This window comes from Natrix helvetica (genome assembly GCF_964273705.1).
Source record: "Natrix helvetica genome assembly, chromosome: 2".
NCBI lineage: Eukaryota > Metazoa > Chordata > Lepidosauria > Squamata > Natricidae > Natrix > Natrix helvetica.
Window position 1 is genome coordinate 267,944,186 of NC_138552.1, and position 20,517 is coordinate 267,964,702.

General features: G+C 46.2%; 1 protein-coding gene across 3 annotated transcripts; it reads right to left on the reverse strand.

Annotated features, from left to right (window-relative positions):
- Window positions 1-304: 304 nt before the first annotated feature.
- On the reverse strand, window positions 305-19,520 carry LOC309387316 (uncharacterized protein). Of its 3 annotated transcripts, none has more exons than XM_081943763.1 (5): window positions 19,407-19,520; window positions 16,336-16,451; window positions 7,064-7,193; window positions 6,037-6,285; window positions 305-3,067 (listed from the first exon to the last, which is right to left on the reverse strand). In XM_081943763.1, exons 3-5 carry the CDS (start codon window positions 7,128-7,130, stop codon window positions 1,716-1,718), a joined length of 1,668 nt encoding a protein of 555 aa, XP_081799889.1. In that variant the 5' UTR covers window positions 7,131-7,193; window positions 16,336-16,451; window positions 19,407-19,520; the 3' UTR covers window positions 305-1,715. The 3 variants fall into 3 exon arrangements, with proteins under 3 accessions (XP_081799889.1, XP_081799890.1, XP_081799891.1); XM_081943764.1 differs by having other exon boundaries at window positions 16,336-16,420; window positions 19,407-19,500; XM_081943765.1 differs by lacking the exon at window positions 19,407-19,520 and adding an exon at window positions 19,216-19,369 and having other exon boundaries at window positions 16,336-16,420.
- Between the last annotated feature and the right edge of the window lie 997 nt (window positions 19,521-20,517).

Here is a 20,517-nt window from a genome sequence, read left to right on the forward strand (position 1 = left end):
GTTGCCTACTTGTTCATGTTAACCAGCCAGAGTAGGTTAACAATTCAGGCAAATTTGTCCCTGCAGTGTCCCCATATTTTTTCTATATTTTTTAATTCCATGAACGTGATTTTGCGCAATCTCATTATGTCTTGAAAGTTCTAGACTAAGCATTAGTTTCTTAGACCAAAATTCGTTTGCTACTTTTATGCTTCGGTGGTAGTCAAGCTGGACCAAGCAAAGCAGAATAAAAAAGGTGACCAAGTGCTGTTCCTAGTATATAATTCCTAGCTGTACTATTTTCCTAAATCAATACACATCAAGATACTTTAAAACATTACATAAAGTATATTATTTAGACATTGTAAAACAGTTGTCAATTAAATTGTTTTAGTGATCAGTTTCGAAACACAACTTTAAAAAATATACAAAAAACAATTAGTTAAGAAAGAGATGTAAATTAAAGTGTAACAGCAGGGTTTTAATCTCTTGGTGATTCAATTTTTTTAAAAAAAATATTTAAATTACATTAAATAAACTAATTCAGAATGAAACAATCTCGAAAGAAACACTATCAATTTTCCAACTGTTGTGCTACATCTTAAGAAGCCACACAATTTCAGCAACACTTTTCAACCAGGAATCTAACCCTTAAGTCTGCTAAATGCCTGCACTTTGTTATCTTTTATCAAATTTATGATCTTCACAGGTCTGTAAAGCAAAGGAAAACTGATGTAAGGTCATAAGCAGTCCTCCCAATTAGTGACCACTTCATTTAATGACTGAGTTGCTGGTCTCAACTGTGATTGCTGAGCAAGGACTATCTATATTTACTGAGCTAAATGAGTGTGTAGTATGCAATTTAAAGTACCAACTTTTTCCTTGAAGATCGCTCCTCTCTTAGAAGCCCCCTTTTGCATTTTGCTTGCAGGAACTGCTTATCCTTCTCTTAATTGCCAGTGTTTCTTTACCCTTCTGCCCTTGCCTCAACTTAGGACAGACCTTGATCAGAAATATTCAGTCTGATTTCAGTGATCTGCATTTCTACTTTGACCTTTTATTGGCTTACAGCACAATTCTATGCAAACCTACTCAGAGGTTAAGTCTCGTTGTGTAGCTTATCTCCAGGAATGTACGTATTAAAAATTCCTAGTAATCAATTACAGACCTTTAACGCTTTAATGTATTAAAGCTTTCCCTTTCGCTTGCAAATGCACCTGGATGCTTCCCCCCCCCCCCCCATTCTGTAGGTTATCAGACTAATTCCATTTTTTTGTAAAAGCTGTAACTGGCACTGCCAGGGGAAACAGCATGGTTAATTTTACTCCACACAATTATTTTATTAAATTTAGATGGTTGCTCTGAAAGTGCTCAAAATTTTCTTGCAGATATATATACTTTACCTTTTGTTAGAAAAGAACGTTCTTTGCAAGCAATGTAAAATTTAATTATGCATACTCTTCAATTTAAACAATACGTTAGAACTGCCGATCTATTTCTAAACTATATTTGCAACGACCACAGCAGAGACTTCTTAAGAGAACCGAGTATCAACAAAATAACTTTTTCATATGGCTACCTTCAAAAATACAATTAAGTCTACACAGGTTGGTGAAAAGTCCAATTTAAATACTTCGAAGTAATGCTTGTTCTCTGAAGATCTTTCTGTGCATATAAACACGACTTCTTTTCTGCATAGGTTCCCCCCCCCCCCCCCGCTTTCCCTACTGCAATCTTTATTGTCTTTCCCTGGTGTGAATCCTCTGATGCAAAGTTAGGCTTGTGTTTCGACTGAAGCTCTTTCCACACTCCAAGCATTTATAGGGCTTCTCCCCTGTGTGAATCCTTCTATGTGAAACAAGATCTGTGCTCTGCCCAAAGTACTTCCCGCACTCCGAGCATGGATATGGTTTCTCTCCTGTGTGGATTCTATGATGCCTAACCAGGCTGGACTGAGTGGTAAAACTGAGGCCACAGTCTGAGCAGCTGTACGTCTTTTCCCCGGTGTGAATCCGCTTGTGTTTCACCAGGCTTGAATGGTCCCGGAAGCTGAGGCCACAATCCAAGCAGCTGAAAGGCCTCTCTCCGGTGTGTGTCCTTTGATGCGAAGAAAGGCTTGTGCTCCGACTGAAGTTCTTCCCACACTCCAGGCATTTGTACGGCTTCTCTCCTGTGTGGCTTCTCTCGTGCTTAATGAAGCTTGACTGGTCAGAGAAGCTCTTGTTGCAGTCTAAGCAGCTGTACGGTTTCTCCCCGGTGTGGATTCGCCGATGCAAAGTCAGGCTCGTGCTTCGGCTGAAGCTCTTCCCGCACTCTAAGCATTTATAGGGTTTCTCTCCGGTGTGGGTTCTTTTGTGTGAAGCAAGGTCTGTGCTCTGACCGAAGTACTTCCCGCATTCCGTGCACCGATACGGTTTCTCTCCTGTATGGATTCTCTGATGTCTAACTAAGCTTGACTGAGTGCTAACGCTCAAGCCGCAGTCCGGGCAACGGTAGGGTTTTTCCCCAGTGTGAATCCGCTTGTGTTTAATAAGGCCTGAATGGTCCCGGAAACTCAGGCCACAGTCCAAGCAGCTGAATGGCCTCTCCCCGGTGTGTGTCCTTTGATGCGAAGAAAGGCTTGTGCTCGAATTGAAGCCCTTCCCACACTCCAGGCATTTATAGGGCTTCTCCCCTCTGTGAATCCTCTGATGCGAAGGGACACTTGAGCTGTGACTGAAGCCCTTTCCACACTCCAAACATTTGTAGAGTTTCTTGCCTTCCAGAAATGCTTGACCATCAGCAAGATTTTGGTTCCAATTCACACTCTTCCCAAATTTGAAGTTTTTATTTGACTTTTCCTCTGCATGGATGAACTGGTGAATATTCAGACAATTGTTACATCTTTTATCTGTTTGGCCACTAGGCTGAACTGAGGTTTCATTGAAATTTCTACCTTGAGAAGTAATAGATTTATCACCTCTTTTCTCCACAAAACTTCCATCTTCTCCCATTGGTCTACTCTGATTCCAAAAATTTTCTTTCAGTTCCTCAGATTTGATTCTTTCTGATGGTTTCCCATCACTCTCACTCTTCCATCCATTATCCACTGGAATAAAAAGAGAAATCCAACAAAATTTCTAAGTAGGACCTCCAGACATTGCGTTACATATCTAGTTAGTTTCTTAGGGCCAACTCCCCCCCCCCAACAGTTAGCTAGTCCCTTAGGTCCTTCCTAGGTAATCTGCTACAGGGTTTATCTCTCTTTTCATTAGGATTCTGACTTACAGCGACAAATATAATCTTAATGGGTCTTCTCTGCAACATGATTAAATAATCAGCTAGAACCTCAGTACTCTACATCTCATTAGCAGTGATTTTGGCAGCACATTGCTGCTTTAATTGGGTCAACAACTGCTATTTTAGGAATACACTCTCCACCCCACTTTTTCATGAAATACCTGATATCTTATGAGTCCTTGTGTCAGTCAAATGCTGGTAAGCTTTATTGTATGACTAACCCCATCTCTTTTGACAAGAAAGCAGCAGTAGAGGAAGTTTCACCACTATAGCTATAATGGGAATGAGCTTGGGAGCAGGAAGAAGAGTGCAACCTAGATAGTACAGCAGCCTGATAAAATTTGTGCCTGAATGAGGTGTGGTGAAAGCATCTCAGAAGGGATCTTCTCTAGTTTTTGGAAGAGTAAAAGAGAAGAAAGGAAAAGGTACTTTTAGTCTTTCAAGATTCTGTTAATGTGACCTTATAGTAGAATTAGTAAGCATAGTACTGTTTTCTAACAGAACTATCTCAAAGGACTAACAATAGCCAATTAGTGTTGGAGAGACATGTCTCTGGGTTGCCAGATCTTGGAATAAACAATGTTTTTTTAGTTGTTTTTCTTTCTATATTGCAAATACTTATTTAATCAAATCAATGTCTAGATTTACGCATGCCCACAACTCACTGGGTCAAGTTAGCTTTAATTCTATGCATAAATGGTTTGAGGATGAATTTTATTGAGTATTAGCTAACTGGGTCAATTGACTTATTTTGTGTTACAAAAGGCTAATATCTAATCATCCTTTCCACTGATCAAATTAAATTTTGTTGGGCTCAAGCAGCTCTCCTCGTCGTTGTCATGTCGGAAGTGCTGAGGTGCTTCTGGGTTGAAAGGATTAGCCAGTGACATCACTATTTCCTGGGGGACACTCAGCTGGGGGAGCCTTTCACAGCCCCATTAATGAGCCCACCAAAGTAGTACCTACCATATTTTTCAGAGTATAAGATGCACTTTTTTCTCTCAAAAAAGGAGGGTGAAAATCTGGGTGCATCTTATACACTGAATACAGCATTTTTGGCCTCCCGAAACCCCGTCCCCTTTGCAAAAATGGCTGTGCATAACCTTTAGGAGGCTTCCAGAGTGTTCCTGGGGGCTGGGGAGGGTAAAAATGAACAAAACAAGAGTCCCAAAACCGTTTTTTCTCATTTCTGCCCCCCCCAACCCCCAGGAGTACTCTATAAGCTTCCTAAAGGCTATCCATGCCCTTTTTTTGAAAAAAACGGACTCATCTCTGCGAAAAACGGGCTGTTTTTGGGGGGTCTGTAGAGTGCAAAACCTTTTTTTTTTAAATTTGCCTCTTCAAAATCTTGGTGCGTTATATACTCGGGTGTGTCTTATACTCTGAAAAATATGGCATTTATTTACTCGTGTTCACACACTTTCGCACTGCTGGGTTGGCAGGATCTGAAGCGAATCATGGGAGCTCACCCCATCACACAGCAGCATTTGGGTCTCAAGTGTGGGCTTACAAATTGCCAACCCAACATTACAACCAGTAGAGGCTTCCGGATCCCGTTGCAACCAGTACGCTGCATCAGGGCCGGGCATCCTTGTCGGGCACGTGCACTGTACACGCATGCACACACCACCACCTAGCGACACTCAGCTGCTCGGCAGAGGTTGCGCAGGTGCTGCACGCTGTGCGCACATGCACAATTGGCCGGTTTGCATCAAAAAGCAGTAAGAAACATGAGCAGGGAGGTGGGCCAAACGAGTCACCGTTCCGGTACGGTGGCCGCTGCTCCCAGCTATCACTGGTACGCCCGTATCGGGCCATACCACCCAGAACCCACCATTGATTCCAACCATGTTAGCTACTGTGCATGGTTAACTCTCCTAAAAGCATCAAAAATTAAGGTTACAAATTTGGTGCTTCAAAAATCCAGATAAGTCAACATGGAAGCAAACAGACTTCTAACTCTGCTATCATTTGTTGTGGTCTGAAGTTTTGCACCCCAGGCTTGGTAACTTCACCAAAATGCCACAAACTAGGGATCTCACTGAATTTCAGTATGTTGATTTGTACCATTTTAGCAACTGGTGCATTAATTAGGTGCAGGCAATAGCTTTTATGTCCATGTTGGTGATCTTTATGCTGTGATATACATTTTTTCCCATTTTGTCTGAGAGTAAATCCAGATCATTGGATGTAATTCATAGTACTAATGGGCACCTTGGAAGTTCTATATGGCCTGCAGCCTGGATAGTTTTAGGACAGGCTACTCCCAGCAGTTACCAGTCAAACCTAGATGGGAAGATTCTCTTGGGATCCCTACTCCAAAGCAAGCAACCATCAAGCACAAAGCCAAGCCTTTTCTCCTGCTGCCCCACTACTATGGACTAACATTCCCACTATGATTAGCCCAGCACCAGTCCTCTTGCAATTTAACAAAGCTATTAAGCCAGCCAAGAAATGACATAAGACTGACTTGAGAAATGAGATTCCACACATACACACACACCCAAAAAATTCTTGATCTGTTTTCTAGGAATGCTGTTTCCTGGCATAACGCAATTAGAATTACTATGGTTATATTCGGTTACTGAATTTTATAATCCGTTTACTGAAATGGAATTATGCTGCCTGAAGCCAGTTGCAACTGAAGCAGCCCAGAAATTCCATAATACAGAAGTACACAGCAGCTTATTCAACAATCCATGATGAAAACAAGACGTGGCTTAGTGTCAAGATGAACAAAAATGAACAAAGCTCATAAGTTATACCCATAGTCCTTACCAGTGTCAATTCTCAACTGGACACTAGTTCCACAGGGAGCTGGGCTCCCTTCTCTGCAGGGAATGCCTCTATTTGCTTTCTCCCCTGGGGTGTTTTTTGCTCTTTCTTGGCTTGCTAAGGTCTTTGACCACTCCCAATTCTGGAAACCATCATCTTTTCCTTTACAGGCTGACTTGCCATATAATTCCATTGGTTTTGAATCTTCTGGTGGGTGTCTTTCCTCGCTGATTCTGATTAAATGCTCCTGGCCTGTTGAAGTAATTTAAAAAAAAAACCAATTTGTTCCTCAAATTAGAAAATATGCAACTTCAAAATTATTTTCTATATGTATGTGTAAACGGAATGAAGTGGAAGAATCACATTTCAGATTTCAGAAGGCATTTAGCTATCTCGTACATACATCAGATTAAGAATCCAAAATTCTGAGCATAATTATTCTATCTCTTCGGAAGACTCAGAGACTCTTCCATATACTGAACTTTATCAGAGTACAAAACAATTATATGCTTCCCAACACTCTGTTGCCTCTAGTCATTTTGAAAAATCATGACTGCTTATAAACCCAAAATAATATTATTTAAAAAAAATGTTATCAAACATTCTAAGATAAAGACTTATGAAATTGTGAAGGAGGTGAAAGAATCCCCAGGTGCATAAGAAAATGTATTTATTGAGTCTGAATGCATTTCAAAAATAAACCTATGTTGCATATCTGGATTTTTTCTTCTCCTTCTTTTCAATACAATCAGGTCTTTCATCTTTCCTTCACTTTTCATATCCCAAAGACCTTAAATAAAATAAGTTCCAAAAGAAATTAAGAAATTTAGACCATGTGGGTGGCCTCAGTAGTCTGCTTTTAAAAGACATTCAAGAAACCTTGGGAAAATTATTTTGTCTACCCATTTCCATTTCGCGACCGAAGAGTGTGGATTCTGAAAGCATACATCATCCTTACTGTTCTCTGAAGGAAGGAGTCCTAACTGAACACAATGAAATTTAGAATACACACAAGGGCATTCCGCATTACCCAAAAAGCAGACATCCACTGTTTCATCTACTCTCTTGCTTACAGCACACAGAAGATTCCTTTCCATGTTAGCTGGAGCTTCGTCTTGCTAGAAGTTTGAAGTTTTCTTTTCCAGTGGTAGGAATGAATCCTTTTAAGATAAAGCAAACAAGCGGAAAGGGCATAAAAAACATAAAATATCCAATTCTGTTTAGTAGCCCCATTAGCACATGCTAGAGCAGTGGTGGCTTTTGGCACCAAGTGCCGACACTGGAGTGTGCACTTGTGCTGGATCACCCAAACCCAGAAGAGAACAGCTGTGCATGTGCGCGCAGCCAGCAGCTCTCTTCCGGGTTCCGTCACATGCATGTTCGCTGGCCAGCTGGTCTTCATGAATGTGTGCAACGAAACCCAGAAGTGCAGTTGGCAATGGTGCGCGTGCCCAAAGAGAGGGCTCTATGTGCCATCTCTGGCACGTGTGCCATAGGTTCGCCATCACAGTGCTAGAGGAACATCAAGACTGAATTGAAAGACAAATTGGTTATATGGTTATATGTTATATGGTTTTATGTTTTTGAAGTTTTGGGGTTTGTGCAATATGAGCATTGTGTTTCTAAAAGGCTTGTGAATGGAGCCAAACTTTCTTTAGGGTCATTATCTCATTATCTCTATCTGGCAGGCATGTGGAATGAGCCCCAGGCAGGTTTCTTTGTTAGCAGAATGACCGTTGTCTTACCTGAACGGTCGTTCTCGGGGCGCTGCGGGTGAGTCCAAGGAAGGGTTAACACAGCCTATCTGCCCAAGGACTGAGTTGATTTTTTCCCCTGGTCACGCCTCCTTTGCCTCCACAGGGTCAGTTTTAAAAACGAAGTCTTGACCGTCGAGGAAGTTCAATGCATCTGCAAGTTCACGGAAACTGTCACATATTTATCTATGAACCCTGGGTGGGTCTTGGACTCTCCCGCAGCGCCCCGAGAACGACCATTCAGGTAAGACAACGGTCATTCTCCATGGCGCTGCTTGGAGAGTCCAAGGAAGGGGCATGCCCAAGCTATTTTGTCCCAGGGAGGGAAAAGTCACCACTGGCCGGAGCCTCAACCACTTGTTGCAATACTCTCCTCCCAAAAGAGGCTTTGGCGGAGGCAAAGGAATCTACTTTATAATTTCTGATGAAGGCCGTTGGAGATGCCCACGTAGCAGCTCTGCAAATGTCCAGGATGGACGCCTGGGTCGCCCATGCTGCAGTCGTGGCCGCGCTTCTCGTGGAGTGGGCCGTCACACGGGCTGGAACCGTCTTGCCCTGGTGTTCGTAAGTCATTTTAATGCAGGCCCGGAGCCAACGACCGATAGTTGATGAGGAAACCTTGCGTCCCAACGACCCCGGTTGAAAGGATACAAAGAAAGCCTCAGAACGTCTGAGGTCCTTAGTCCTCTTCAGATAGATCCGAACAGCACGCCTCACATCCAGTTTGGGCCAGCAGCGCTCCCTGGGGTGCTGAGGTTTGGGACAGAAGTTCGGGAGTATCACCTCCTGCGCTCTGTGGAAAGGAGAATTTACCTTTGGCAAGAAGGTTGGGTCCAGACGTAGGATGACATGGTCTGGGTGGATGATACAAAGTTCTTCCCTGACAGAGAAAGCAGCAATCTCCGACACCCGTCTGGCCGAGGTGATAGCTATCAGGAAGACGGTTCTTAGAGACAGGTGCTGAAGGGAGACCTTTCTTAACGGTTCAAAGGGCGCAGAGGTTAAAGCCTGCAAAACAAATGGTAAGTTCCAGGTTGGGTATCTATGCACCACTTGGGGTCGCAAATTGGAGGCCCCCTTTAGGAAGCTCCTGATCTGGGGGTGATGACTCAATGTCTGAGACTGGTGCCTCGCCAGAATGGTAGACAAGGCCGCGACCTGCCTCCGAAGAGTAGCTGGTGCCAAACCTTTGTCCAACCCAGCTTGAAGAAAGTCCAGTAACTGAGGCACAGAAGCCTCAGCGCCCACGATGTTCCGCTGTTCGCACCAAGTGGAGAACGCGGACCGTTGCTTCGTAAATTCGAGTCGTGGCCGGTCGTCTGGAAGCTTGTATGGTCTGAATGACCTTGTCCGAGAGGTGTAGGTCCCTCAGGAGCTGCCCCTCAAGCGCCAGACGGCTAGCTGGAGCCACTGGGGCTCTGGGTGAGTGATTGCCCCCTGTGTCAGTACTACCTTCTGTGGGGGGATTCTTCATGGTCTCTCCACTGAGAGGTCGGTCAGATCCGCAAACCAGGATCTCCTGGGCCAATATGGAGCTACCAGGATGAGCTCCGCCTTCTCCCTCAGGAGTTTGGAGATTACCTGTGGAATCAGAGGTAGAGGCGGGAACGCATATAACAGCCCGGGAGGCCACTGGGTCCTCAGGGCGTCCGCCCCCTCCGCCTGATGAGACCAGTATCGAGAGAAGAATCTCTGCAGGTGAGTGTTCTTTGCCGTGGCGAAGAGGTCGACTTGTGGCGGGCCAAACCGTTGTACAATCTGGTAGAACAGATCCGGATGCAACCTCCACTCGGAGCTGTCGAGTGTTTTGACGACTCAGCCAATCTGCACTTACGTTGCTGGTGCCTGAGATGTGATCTGCTCTCAGCGACGCTAAGTGAAGCTCTGCCCAACGACCCAGGGCCTCTGCTTCCGCCATGAGTCCCTTGGAGTGAGTGCCACACTGCCTGTTCACGTGTGCTTTGGTGGCAATATTGTCTGTAAGCAGAAGCACGTGGTGGCCCCGGAGTTGTTTCCAAAACCGTCTCAGAGCGAGTCTGGCAGCTCTCAGCTCCAGCCAGTTGATGTTTCGAGCCGCTTCCGCGCGAGACCACTTGCCCTGCGCCAGCTGACCTTGGCAATGCACTCCCCAACCGAAGAGGCTTGCATCTGTAGTGACAACAATCCTGTCGGGCTCTTTGAACAGACAGCCCCTCTCCACTGCTCGTGACTGCCACCATTTCAGGGAGCGGGACACCTTCAATGGGAGTCGAACTTTCCTGGACAAGTTGCTTGCCTTCGCCCTCTGCATTGGCAGGAGAAACCATTGCAATTCCCTGGCATGAAGACGCGCCCAGGGAACCACGTTGATGCAAGATATCATTATCCCCAGTAACTGGGATAGATGGACGATTGGCAAGGTGGTAGTCTTGCGACACTGATGGATTCTGGCCCTGAGATTGCGCAGTCTGTCTGGAGACAGGAAAACATGGCACGAGTCTGAGTCTATGATGGTGCCCAGGTGCTGTATGCGAGTGGCAGGGACCAGGTGGCTCTTCTCTAAGTTCACAGAGAACCTGTGGTCCTGCAAAGTGCGGATGGTGGCACTTATGTCCCTTGCTGCTTGTGATTGGCTCCTCGAGTGAATGATGATGTCGTCGAGGTAGCACTCCAGACGGATGGGAAGCTTGCGCAGGTGGGCCGCCACAGCTGCAAGAAGCTTCGTAAACGTTCGTGGAGCTGAAGAGAGTCCGAACGGCAGTGCCTTGTATTGATAATGTTTGCCGTTGTAGAACAGCCGAAGGAACTTCCTGTGAGCCGGATGAATGGGCACATGTAGATACGCCTCCTTGAGGTCGATGGAGGTGAGCAGGTCGTCTCGCCGAATGCAGCTGAGAATGGACTGGAGGGACTGCATTTTGAAGCGCTTGTAGGCCAGATGCCGGTTCAGGCGCTTCAGGTCTAATATGGCCCTCCACCCCCCTCCCCGAGCTCTTGGGGACCAGGAATAGAATGGAGTAAAATCCCTTCCCTTCCTGCTCTGGGGGAACGGGCTCTATGGCCCTTATCAAAAGAAGATGATCGATCTCTGCTTGCATGAGGGATCTTTTTATGGGATTTTTGGCTACAGGACAACGAATGAATGTCCGGGGCGGGAATGATAGAAATTCTAGAGTCAGCCCCTTCCTGACAGTGTTTAGGATCCACGAATCCGTGGTAATCTCCTCCCACCGATCTGCATAAAGTTGCAGGCGGCCGCCGATGGGAGCAGTCCCGTGGTGGTCACTTGCCATGCCTGAACTGATGGTTGTTGCCTCCCCCTCGAAAGGGCTTACGAAAGGAGCCCTGGTTCTGCTGCCTACCCCTGGGGTTGAAACTACCCCTGTCCTGTGCCCTGTCAGTGGACTGGTTGTAGGGCCTCTGGTAGGAATAGGAAGAGGTGGAGGCCTGGGCGGAGTCCTGATTACGAAAAGGCTGCTTCCTGAAGGACCCAGAACCTTTTCTTTCATTCTTTTTGAAAGTAGACGGAAGGACTTTACGTTTGTCCTTAGTCTCTATTACGAATTTGTCTAATGCATCCCCGAAGAGGAACCCCCCCCTTGAAGGGAGCTGAGGCCAGCTTCCATTTGGCTTTCATGTCAGCTTGCCAGTGCCGGAGCCATAGCAAGCGATGTGAGGTCACGTTGGAGGCGAGCGCCCTGGATGCAAATTTTGCAGCTGTTAGGGAAGCGTCGGCAGAATATTCTACAGCCGTAATTATTTTGTCCAGATCATGACGCCAGCGAGATGCCTCGGAGGGAGGCTTGGATCTCAATTGGCGTAGCCATAACAAGGAAGCCCTCGTGAAGAAAGAAGAGGAGGTGGAGGCCTTGATCGCCCAGGCAGTCGCCTGGTGCGTCTTAAGGCAGGCTTTCTCAGACCTCTTATCCTCTGCCTTCAAATCCTCCAGCAGGTCAGCTGGGAGGGAGGAAGGGGAGGTCAGAGAAACCACTGGAGCATCCACTTCAGGCATTTTAAGTACATCCTCCAACTTTTGTTCCAGGGGGAACAGAGTTTTGTCTGCGCCACTGGGATTGGCCAGGGTCCCCGGCTGCACCCACTGACGCTGTACCACGTTCATAAACATGTCAGGAACTGGAATAAGTTCCGGATCTGGAGTGGTCTCACTGAATAGACCCGCTTTAAGGTCCTGAGGAATGGGGAGAGAGGCCTTATCCTTAGGCTTAGTCCCTAACTCTGTGGAGGTCCTAGCCTTGTGCAGTATGGCCTTAAACAGAGAAGGCTTGAACAAACCAGTGAAGGCAGGTTTGTCCGGGGGCATATCCTCGTCCTCCGAAAGCTGGAACTCATCTGCAGTCTCATCTTCCCATGTGGACACCTCTGTGGTGACAGAGGTGCCTGGGGAACCAGATTCGCGGCCCCTGCCTGCTGCTAGAGAGGAGGTAGGCCTTGAGGCCTTACCCTTTTTGCTCTCCATGTGGCACAAGGCCTCAACCACGCCCTGCGAGATGGCCTGAGTAATTATCTCCTGCATCTCTGGCGAAATAGCTGGGCCCTTGTCCTCAACAGGCCTGGGCCTAGAAGAGCCTGACCCCCTTGCATAGTGAGTAGGGGCTAAAGGCCCCTCCATGTGGGGACAGCCAGGGAAAGCCCCCAAATCGTCCCTTACAGAGGAACTGGGGGAATCTGGGTAACCCAGAGATGCAGCAGGAGAAACAGATCTGGAATCCCTACCACTAATGGAAGGAGATTGATCCCCTTGGTTAGAGAGAGAGTCCTCTCTCTCACATCTGCTTAGGACAGGGCCAAGCTCAGCCTCACAGGTTTGAGGAAGATGAGGGGCCTGGGCCTGGTCAGGTTGCTCTCTGGAACCCTCAAGTCTCCTATCTCCTAGGTGCTTGGGGCCCTTGTTCCCTGAGGAGTTATGGGGGGGGGTTTCCCCCAGCCCCTTTTCCACCCTTTCTCCCCTGGCCCGAGGGATCTGGCCTACTGCGCTTGGCGGATGGCCCAGCCAGCTCGTCCCTCTGCTCCAAACCTTCGTCTGCCATAGCTGCACAGGTGTTGGATCAATTCAAACTGCAGGAGAAGGGCAGTTGACGCTGGCCAGCCGGCTCCAAAGGGTCTGCAGATCTTCAAATTTTCTGGAGGCTGGAAGAAGGCACCAGGACACTCCACAGCCGCTCCTTCAGCCGAAGGGACACTCAAGAGGCTCCGGTACTGCTGGAGACCCAAGCAGGACACTCCAAGCTCTCCGCAGCGATCTGCTGAGAGGCAGAGAGGTGCGGAGAATCCAAGCGCTTTCCCTGCTGCTAGTTGTTAAAGTGAGCAGAGAAAATGGCCGCCGCAAGTTTCGCGCGCTTTAAAAACGCGCCCAGAATGCAGCCATACGTCTAAAACGGCCGTTGGAAAGCACGCCAACACGCAGCTTTCAAAATGGCCGCCGCAACCTCCGGAGCCAGCAAGGACGCCGCCGAGGGAGAAATCCAGCCGAAATTCCCCTTAGCAAGCGGCCGGGGCCGAGCCAACGCCAGGATCGTCCCCGCACTCGCCGGCAGACGCCAGACCAGTGGCCACAGATGATTACGTTGCTAGGGCAACAGGTGGGCTCCTCCAATGCCTCTGTTTTAATTTAGTCCATTTTAATAAAAGCCAATACTAAAAAAAGGCCGAATTGTTATTAGAAAAAAAGAGGGAAAAAATCCTGATAAGTATTATGCTAACTAAAAAAAATTTCTTTTTGGGGAACCCAGCCTATTTGTCCAAAGACCGGGAACTCCCCAGAGTACGTCCTATAGGGCGGACTGAGTTTTTAAAACTGACCCTGTGGAGGCAAAGGAGGCGTGACCAGGGGAAAAAATCAACTCAGTCCTTGGGCAGATAGGCTGTGTTAACCCTTCCTTGGACTCTCCAAGCAGCGCCGTGGAGAAAGAAAGAAAAATAGTGCAGCAATTTAGGGCTAGAAGGCTACTATGAGGTCATCTAGTCCAACTCCCTCTGCAGCAGGAAACCTTACATTGTATGGATTATTTTGGTGCCTTTAACAGAGAGGAAAATTGCCAGAAAGGAGAAATAGTTTACCAGGACAAGACTGCCATGCAGAGGAAGGCAGAGATAGTCCTTGACTTATAACAATATAAGTGGCAGTAGTGGCTTTTTGGCACCAAGTGCTGACACTGGAGTGTGCACTTGTGCTGGACGACCAAAATCCAGGAGAGAACAGCTGCGCATGTGCACGCAGCCAGCAGCTCTCTTCCGGGTTTCGTTGCGTGCATGTGCGCTGGCCAGCTGGTCTTCATGCATGCACGCAACGAAACCCAGAAGTGCAGTTGGCAATGGTGCACGTGCCCAGAGAGAGGGCTCTATGTGCCATCTCTGGCACATGTGCCATAGGTTTGCCATCACAGTGCTAGAGGAACATCAGGACTGAATTACTTGAATGTATATATTAAATTTATTGAGGCCTTTGGTTGGAAACTAGTTACACATAGTCTGTGAAAATATCCTCTTATGGCTAGACTGACCCTACAAAAATGATATCCAATTCCACAAATTAATGCAAATAGAAAAGTATTTTATGCTTTCTTTTGATATCAACCCTGATTTTCAATGTTGTTGCACTTAACGGCCTAAATATTTCTTTTCCACCTCTGTATAATAAACGCTATGACCTACGTTTTTCCAATGTAAGGGGAAAAAATATGAATTCATTAAAACCTGGTCTTTTTGTAAGGTGGAAATAAAGTAGAGCAGGAATTCTTATAAAATTTCAATACAAATCCAATAAAATTAATTTTGCTGATCTAAAAGCAAAAAAATAGTAATAGATTATCACTTGAAATAAATGAAGGTTTCAGATGGTTTCAGACTCTAGCTGTTTTCTCTTTCTCCCATTGTTATCCATCTAATTACTTATGTCCACGTCCTTCCATCCTTGGAGTGGCTCTTTTATAAAATAAAATAGAGCAAAATCTCCAAGAACAGATCTTACCATGATAAAACTGCAGCATGCAAGACAAACTATGTACTGTGTTTCCCCGAAAATATGACATGTCCTCATAATACAGCCATGCCATATTTTTCTGGTGGGCAAAAATATAAGCCCCCCCTGCATATAAGCCCCCTGGACAACCCGCCACCTCCGGGCAGGCAGAGCGCCGCTCCAACCTAGCAGTATCCCAAAGGTGCCAAGCTACGGGAACCTGGGGGGAGGCAAAGGTGATCGCGTTGCTTGGCGCCTTCGGGATACCACTAGGTTGGTGAGCAGCGCTGTGCCCAGCTGAAGAGGGGGGTTGCCGGGCGGCTGCTCTCTTGCGAGCGAGCTCCCAAAGAGTCAGGCACAGCCTCATGAGCGAATGGCTGTGTTGCGCTGTCGCAGCAGCGCAACACAACAGCCATGAAGTGACCACGCTCATGAGCAGCCACCCAGCAAACCCCCTTTGCAGCCAGGCACAGTACCATTCAATGACCAAGCCATGTGAGTGCCTGTTCGCTTGTTCCCGAGTCTTTCGGCAGTGGCTGCTCTGGGCGCACGCTCTATGATTGTACACTCTGCAGGCAGCTGGCCCACAACCAGTGCATCCAGAGCGGCCACTGCCAAAAGTCCTGGGTTGGAAGCCGTGGAAAAAACCAGGCTGGGATGGCGGTGGCGGTGCCCTGGCTCCGTAATGAGAACTGGGCCATGAATGGTGAGGCTGGGAGGTGAGTGAGCGAGAGCGGAACAGCCGCTCACACAACCCCCCTCTCCAGTCATGCAGAGCGCCATTCACTGGCATTTGGAAGGCGTCAAGCCGCGGGAGCCGGACGGCGGCGAACAGGTGCTTACGCACCTTGGCGATACCCCTAGGTCAGTGAATGGCACTGTGCTCGGCTGCAAAGGGGGTTTGCCGGGTGGCTGCTCGTGAGCATGGTCGCTTCATGGCTGTAGTGTTGCGCTGCTGTGACAGCGCAACACAGCCATTTGCCCATGAGGCTGTGCCCGGCTCTTTGGGAGCCCGCTCGCAAGAGAGCAGCTGCTCGGCAACCCCAAAACAATAAATCCTTCCCCCCCCATAATAAAGCCCAAGCCATATTTTGTAGGTAAAAAGAAAATAAGACCCTGTTGTATTTTTGGGGAAACACGGTAGCATGTAACAACACAAAATATGGTTTTCTCTTCTGAGAGTTATATAATCAGCAAATTATATCACAGGTGATGAATTAACAGAAGTTGTCAAAATGTCCAGCTAGACATATACATCTTAGTTAGGTTATTTCAAAATCCTTATTCTTTTCTGTTTCTTTTACAGTTTTGTTTTGTTGTTTTTCTGTTTTGTCTGTTGCTTTTTATGATAAAACAGATAAATAACGGACAAGGAATTTATGTATAACAGTAATATTACCGTATTGAAATTTGAAATTTTCCAGCTTCTTCTAGAGCAGGGGTGTCCAAACTTGGGAACTTTAAGACTTGTGGACTTCAACTCCCAGAATTCCCCAGCCAGGCTGGCTGGGGAATTCTGGGAGTTGAAGTCCACAAGTCTTAAAGTTCCCAAGTTTGGACACCCCTGTTCTAGAGAAACTAGTCATTGACCTTTTCTGCCACCGTTGTTAAGTGAATCACTGCAGTTGTTAAGTGAATCCGTCTTCCCCCATTGACTTTGCTTGTCAGAAGACGCCTGGGAAGGTTCAAATGGCGATCAGATAGCCCTGGAACAGTGCAACATCATAAATATGCGCCAATAATTTTGATCACATGACCATAAGGATAGTGCAACAGTCCTAAATGCGAGAACGAGAAGTGGTCATAAGTCACTTTTTTCAGTAAATTTAAACAGTCACTAACTGGTTATAAGTCGAGGACTACCTGTATATCATGAATTAACCTAAGAGCAGGGTTTGCTCGCTATGGTAAACTACAAAAAATCTAAGGGATTAATTTTGCCCAAGCTTATTATGTTGTACAAATGCACCTGCCAAATCTTTTAATTAAATGGGATGTATTCCCAAACAGGTTAGATCTAGGACTAGTTCCCAATTGATTTTAAAACAGGGGTCCCCAACCTTTCGGACCTCAGGGACCACTAAAGTCATATTCTGAATCCCGTGGGCCACTAATATGATCTGCCTAATGACTGGCTAGGTAGGTGTGGCTAGGTGGTCAACTTGGTATCACTCATGTCAAGGGGCACCTCACCAGCTCTACTTGCCCCCCTCTTCTCCCAGCCACTCCTCGCCTGCCTGCCCAGGCTCCTTAGGGCCCCAACAGGAAGCAGTTGTTGGAGCTAAGCAGCCACCATAAGAAAGAGTTGGCAAAACAGCTGGCTCAGTTCAAATTGGATCTGACCAAGAAGGAGGCTCAGCAGAAGCACTTTACTGAGGACTAAGAGCATACGCTTTCCAAGCAGAGGGAAGACCTGCAGGAGTGCAAGGCCAGGTACTGGCGCCTGGAGGCTCAGCAGGCTGAGATGATCAGCCAGTTCCAGGCCATGATGCAGTCCCACTGGAACAAGGCCCTCCAGCTCTTTGCCACCATCAGCACTTCCCCCCAGCCTTCACCCAAATCCCCACACCAGGAGGCTGAAGCAGACCCCAAGTCAGAAGTTCTCCCCTCCTCCGACCCCTGCAAAAAGACCCAGAAGGGAGAGACTCTCTGCAGCAACACAAGTGTTCATTGCACGTATCTGGCCCAGGGGCCGTAGTTTGAGGACCCCTGATTTAATGCAATATAGAAAATGCAAATAATTTTTCTGCAGACCACCCAAATTTTCTCGCGGACCACCAGCAGTCCATGGACCACCAGTTTGTGATTGCTGCTTTAAGAAACAGAAGCCTCAAATTACTGAATATACAAGCATATTGCATGCTTCCTTATCCCTGCCATGAGTACCAAAAGCATGGTAAACTGGGAGAAGTGAAGTCCTCCAAAAATGGGTGTCCCGATCTGTGCAAGAGGCTTTGTGTGTAGGCTATCACTAGAGATCATTTTCAATATCTGAATATAAGTGGAAGGACAAACAATACTATTACTTGTTTGTTTTGTGCAATGCAGAACTATTAAGCAATACTTAACAACTGGGGGCTTACTTCTTTGTATGACAGCATATAAACAGTATCTCACTTCTTTACACAAGAATTTTCTTTATAGTCCATTTTGGTTTAATTACATATACATTGTGCATACATTAAAGTGTGTTTGTCTATTATTTTGGAAATAATTAGGTGTTTATTAATTATACCTTCCCTTTTCTCTCCAATAAGGGAATAAGGGTTTTCACTTGCTTTGCAAGACAACAAGAAAGATTATTGAACAAATATACATATATCTAATGTTCTCTAAAATGCACTGAAGTAGAAGTAAATTCAAATATATTAAGCTTTAACATTAACATTTATGTTTAATGTATCAAAAATTTAGATATCAAAATTTAGTTAGCATTGTGGCCACATCTGCAGAACAATAATAACTTGCATTTTTAATTTACTAATATTTAATGCTACAATAATCCCACCTGCAAATATTGGAGTGGTATAATTTTTGGAAAAAAAATAAAGGTAACTGGTAACATTAGAATAATACAAGCACAGATGTAGTTTGAAAAATGAGCAGATGATGATAAATTCCTTGCAGCAGAAGCAAACAAAGCAATGTTTTTTTTAAAAAAAAAGAAAGATAAAAAAAAAACCTCTGCTCAACTGCCTCATCTGTCAAAGCCCAAGGCTCATGCAATACTGTAAGTAACAAGGTTTTGGGGGTTGGTTGAGAAAACAGAGATTCTGAAGCCAAGGTCGGAATCCACAAAACTTCATAGGGGGAAAGGAATTATTTCAAGCTAAACCATGTGAGGTTTTAATGACTAAGATCAACGTTAAATGCAACCTGGAAATAAATATGCAATGAATGGTACTGTCGAAGAACATGCATAACATGATTCAAATGCTTCATTTCTCTCTCCACATCTCCCCTCCTCATGCATACCCACACAGAGGGCACCCACCCTGCAGCCTGTTTCAACTGCTGTCTGAACAATCTCAAGGTATACGTTATAATAATTTAGCCTGGCTGGCCGTAACCCCACACATCATGGAAGCTGGGTCAATTTTATCTACAAAAAGATTGCAGCCGTCGAACTAGTGAAAGCTAAGCCACCAACCCAGAATCACTCTTAAGCTTTAAAAGGGGGAAAGCCTCCAGCTAAGAATTATATTGCAAACTTCCTTCCTTCCTGAGCTGCAGATTTTGCTCCCTGCCACCTGCCTGGATTTAGGCTTCACTTGGGGTGCTCCCCCCACCCCGACCCTTTCTCGTCTTCCAACCCATCCCTCTAACAAGACCGGCTTGTGATCGACGTCCTGATAATCTCCTTGCAGATTTTCAACCAAGCTTTTCCTGCAGTTTCTCTCTCTACGGGTGTTCAATGAAGCCCGAGGGAGGGCATATTCATAGAGATAGACTACAAAACCCATTAGTCACCAGGTATCGCAAAGGTCCCCTTTCCGCTATTATAGACGCGCAGAGGGAGGAAAACTGCTCCCTTATGAGCTGGGGCTACGGGGGATGAGAAGGAGAGGAGCTGGTCTTCGTGTCCTTCCGATCTGCTTCTCAGTCTCTTTCGGGTTTTTTCCTTGCGGGGGGGTGGGGGAAATCCCGCTCCCAACACTCACCCAGGTCTGTCCAAGCCCTTTTCTCCCAGCTTGGGAAATGCAAGAGAAGCATCCCCCTCCACCCCAACCTCCCCTGGGGCTCTCAGGAAACCTTGCTTGCATTTTCAAACAACCAGCTTCCGGGGCGGGCCTAACCAAGGAAGAGCCAATAGCAGAAAGAGAGAGAGAGAGAGAGAGAGAGAGAGGGGAGGGGGAGGGAAGCGGCTTTGCTTATTTGCCTAGGTAGGAAATGGTCGGGTTGGTATCAGGAAAGTCGTTCTAGAGCAGGGGTCTCCAACCTTGGCAGCTTTGCGACTTCAACTCTCAGAATTCCTCAGCCTCTTAAAGTTGCCAAAGTTGGAGACCCCTGTCTAGAAGCCCCCCCCCCAACATAGTTAAGATTTATGTATTTGTTTGTTTGTTTGTCAAACATGTACAAGATAGCAGGTATTAATATAAATATGGACATGAACGAAAGAAATGGATACAAATAAATGGGGAGAGTAGGACAGGGACGGTATGGACCTCTTGGGAATGGGGTGGGGTCTATGGCAGACAGTTTTAAGGTTGAAGCTGTGCGGGTTAGAGGATGTAACAACGGGAGTCAGGTAGAGCATTTCATAAGTAGACAATAATTACAGAGTTTGCGCTATGTCAAACTCAAGTGATATTTTGGGTGTGTGTGTGTGAAGCCTTTTCTAAAAATGCAAAATGTTTTTGAAAGTATTTATGCAAAACACAACCTTGATTTTAGATACTGTGTATTGGGAGAGTTGGTGGGGATGGGGTTAGGGCAGGGGTAACCTTTTTATACCGACCGCCCACTTTTGTATCTCTGTTAGTAGTAACATTTTCTAACCGCCCACCGGTTCCACAGTAATGGTGATTTATAAAGTAGGGAAGTAACTTTACTTTATAAAATTCATAAAGCACAGTTACAGCAAACCCTTGCTGCCCACCATGAAAGCTGGAATGCCCACTAGTGGGCGGTAGGGACCAGGTTGACTACCGCTAGATTAGGGTATCAGGTTACAACACCCTTGCAAGATAGACTGTGCTTGTACTATTACTGTGGAATTTCTCAGGCTTGGCAACGTTTAAGATGTGTGAACTTCCAACACCTGCAATTCCT

What these genes read in the sequence shown, in the direction of transcription:
- LOC309387316 (XM_081943763.1), bottom strand. Translation starts at nt 7,130, where the DNA reads ATGGAAAGGAATCTTCTGTGTGCTGTAAGCAAGAGAGTAGATGAAACA. An exon ending in AGTGGATGTCTGCTTTTTGG is followed by an intron (nt 6,286 to 7,063) that starts GTAATGCGGAAT and finishes TTACTTCAACAG; the next exon opens with GCCAGGAGCATTTAATCAGA. An exon ending in CCAGTTGAGAATTGACACTG is followed by an intron (nt 3,068 to 6,036) that starts GTAAGGACTATG and finishes TTTTTATTCCAG; the next exon opens with TGGATAATGGATGGAAGAGT.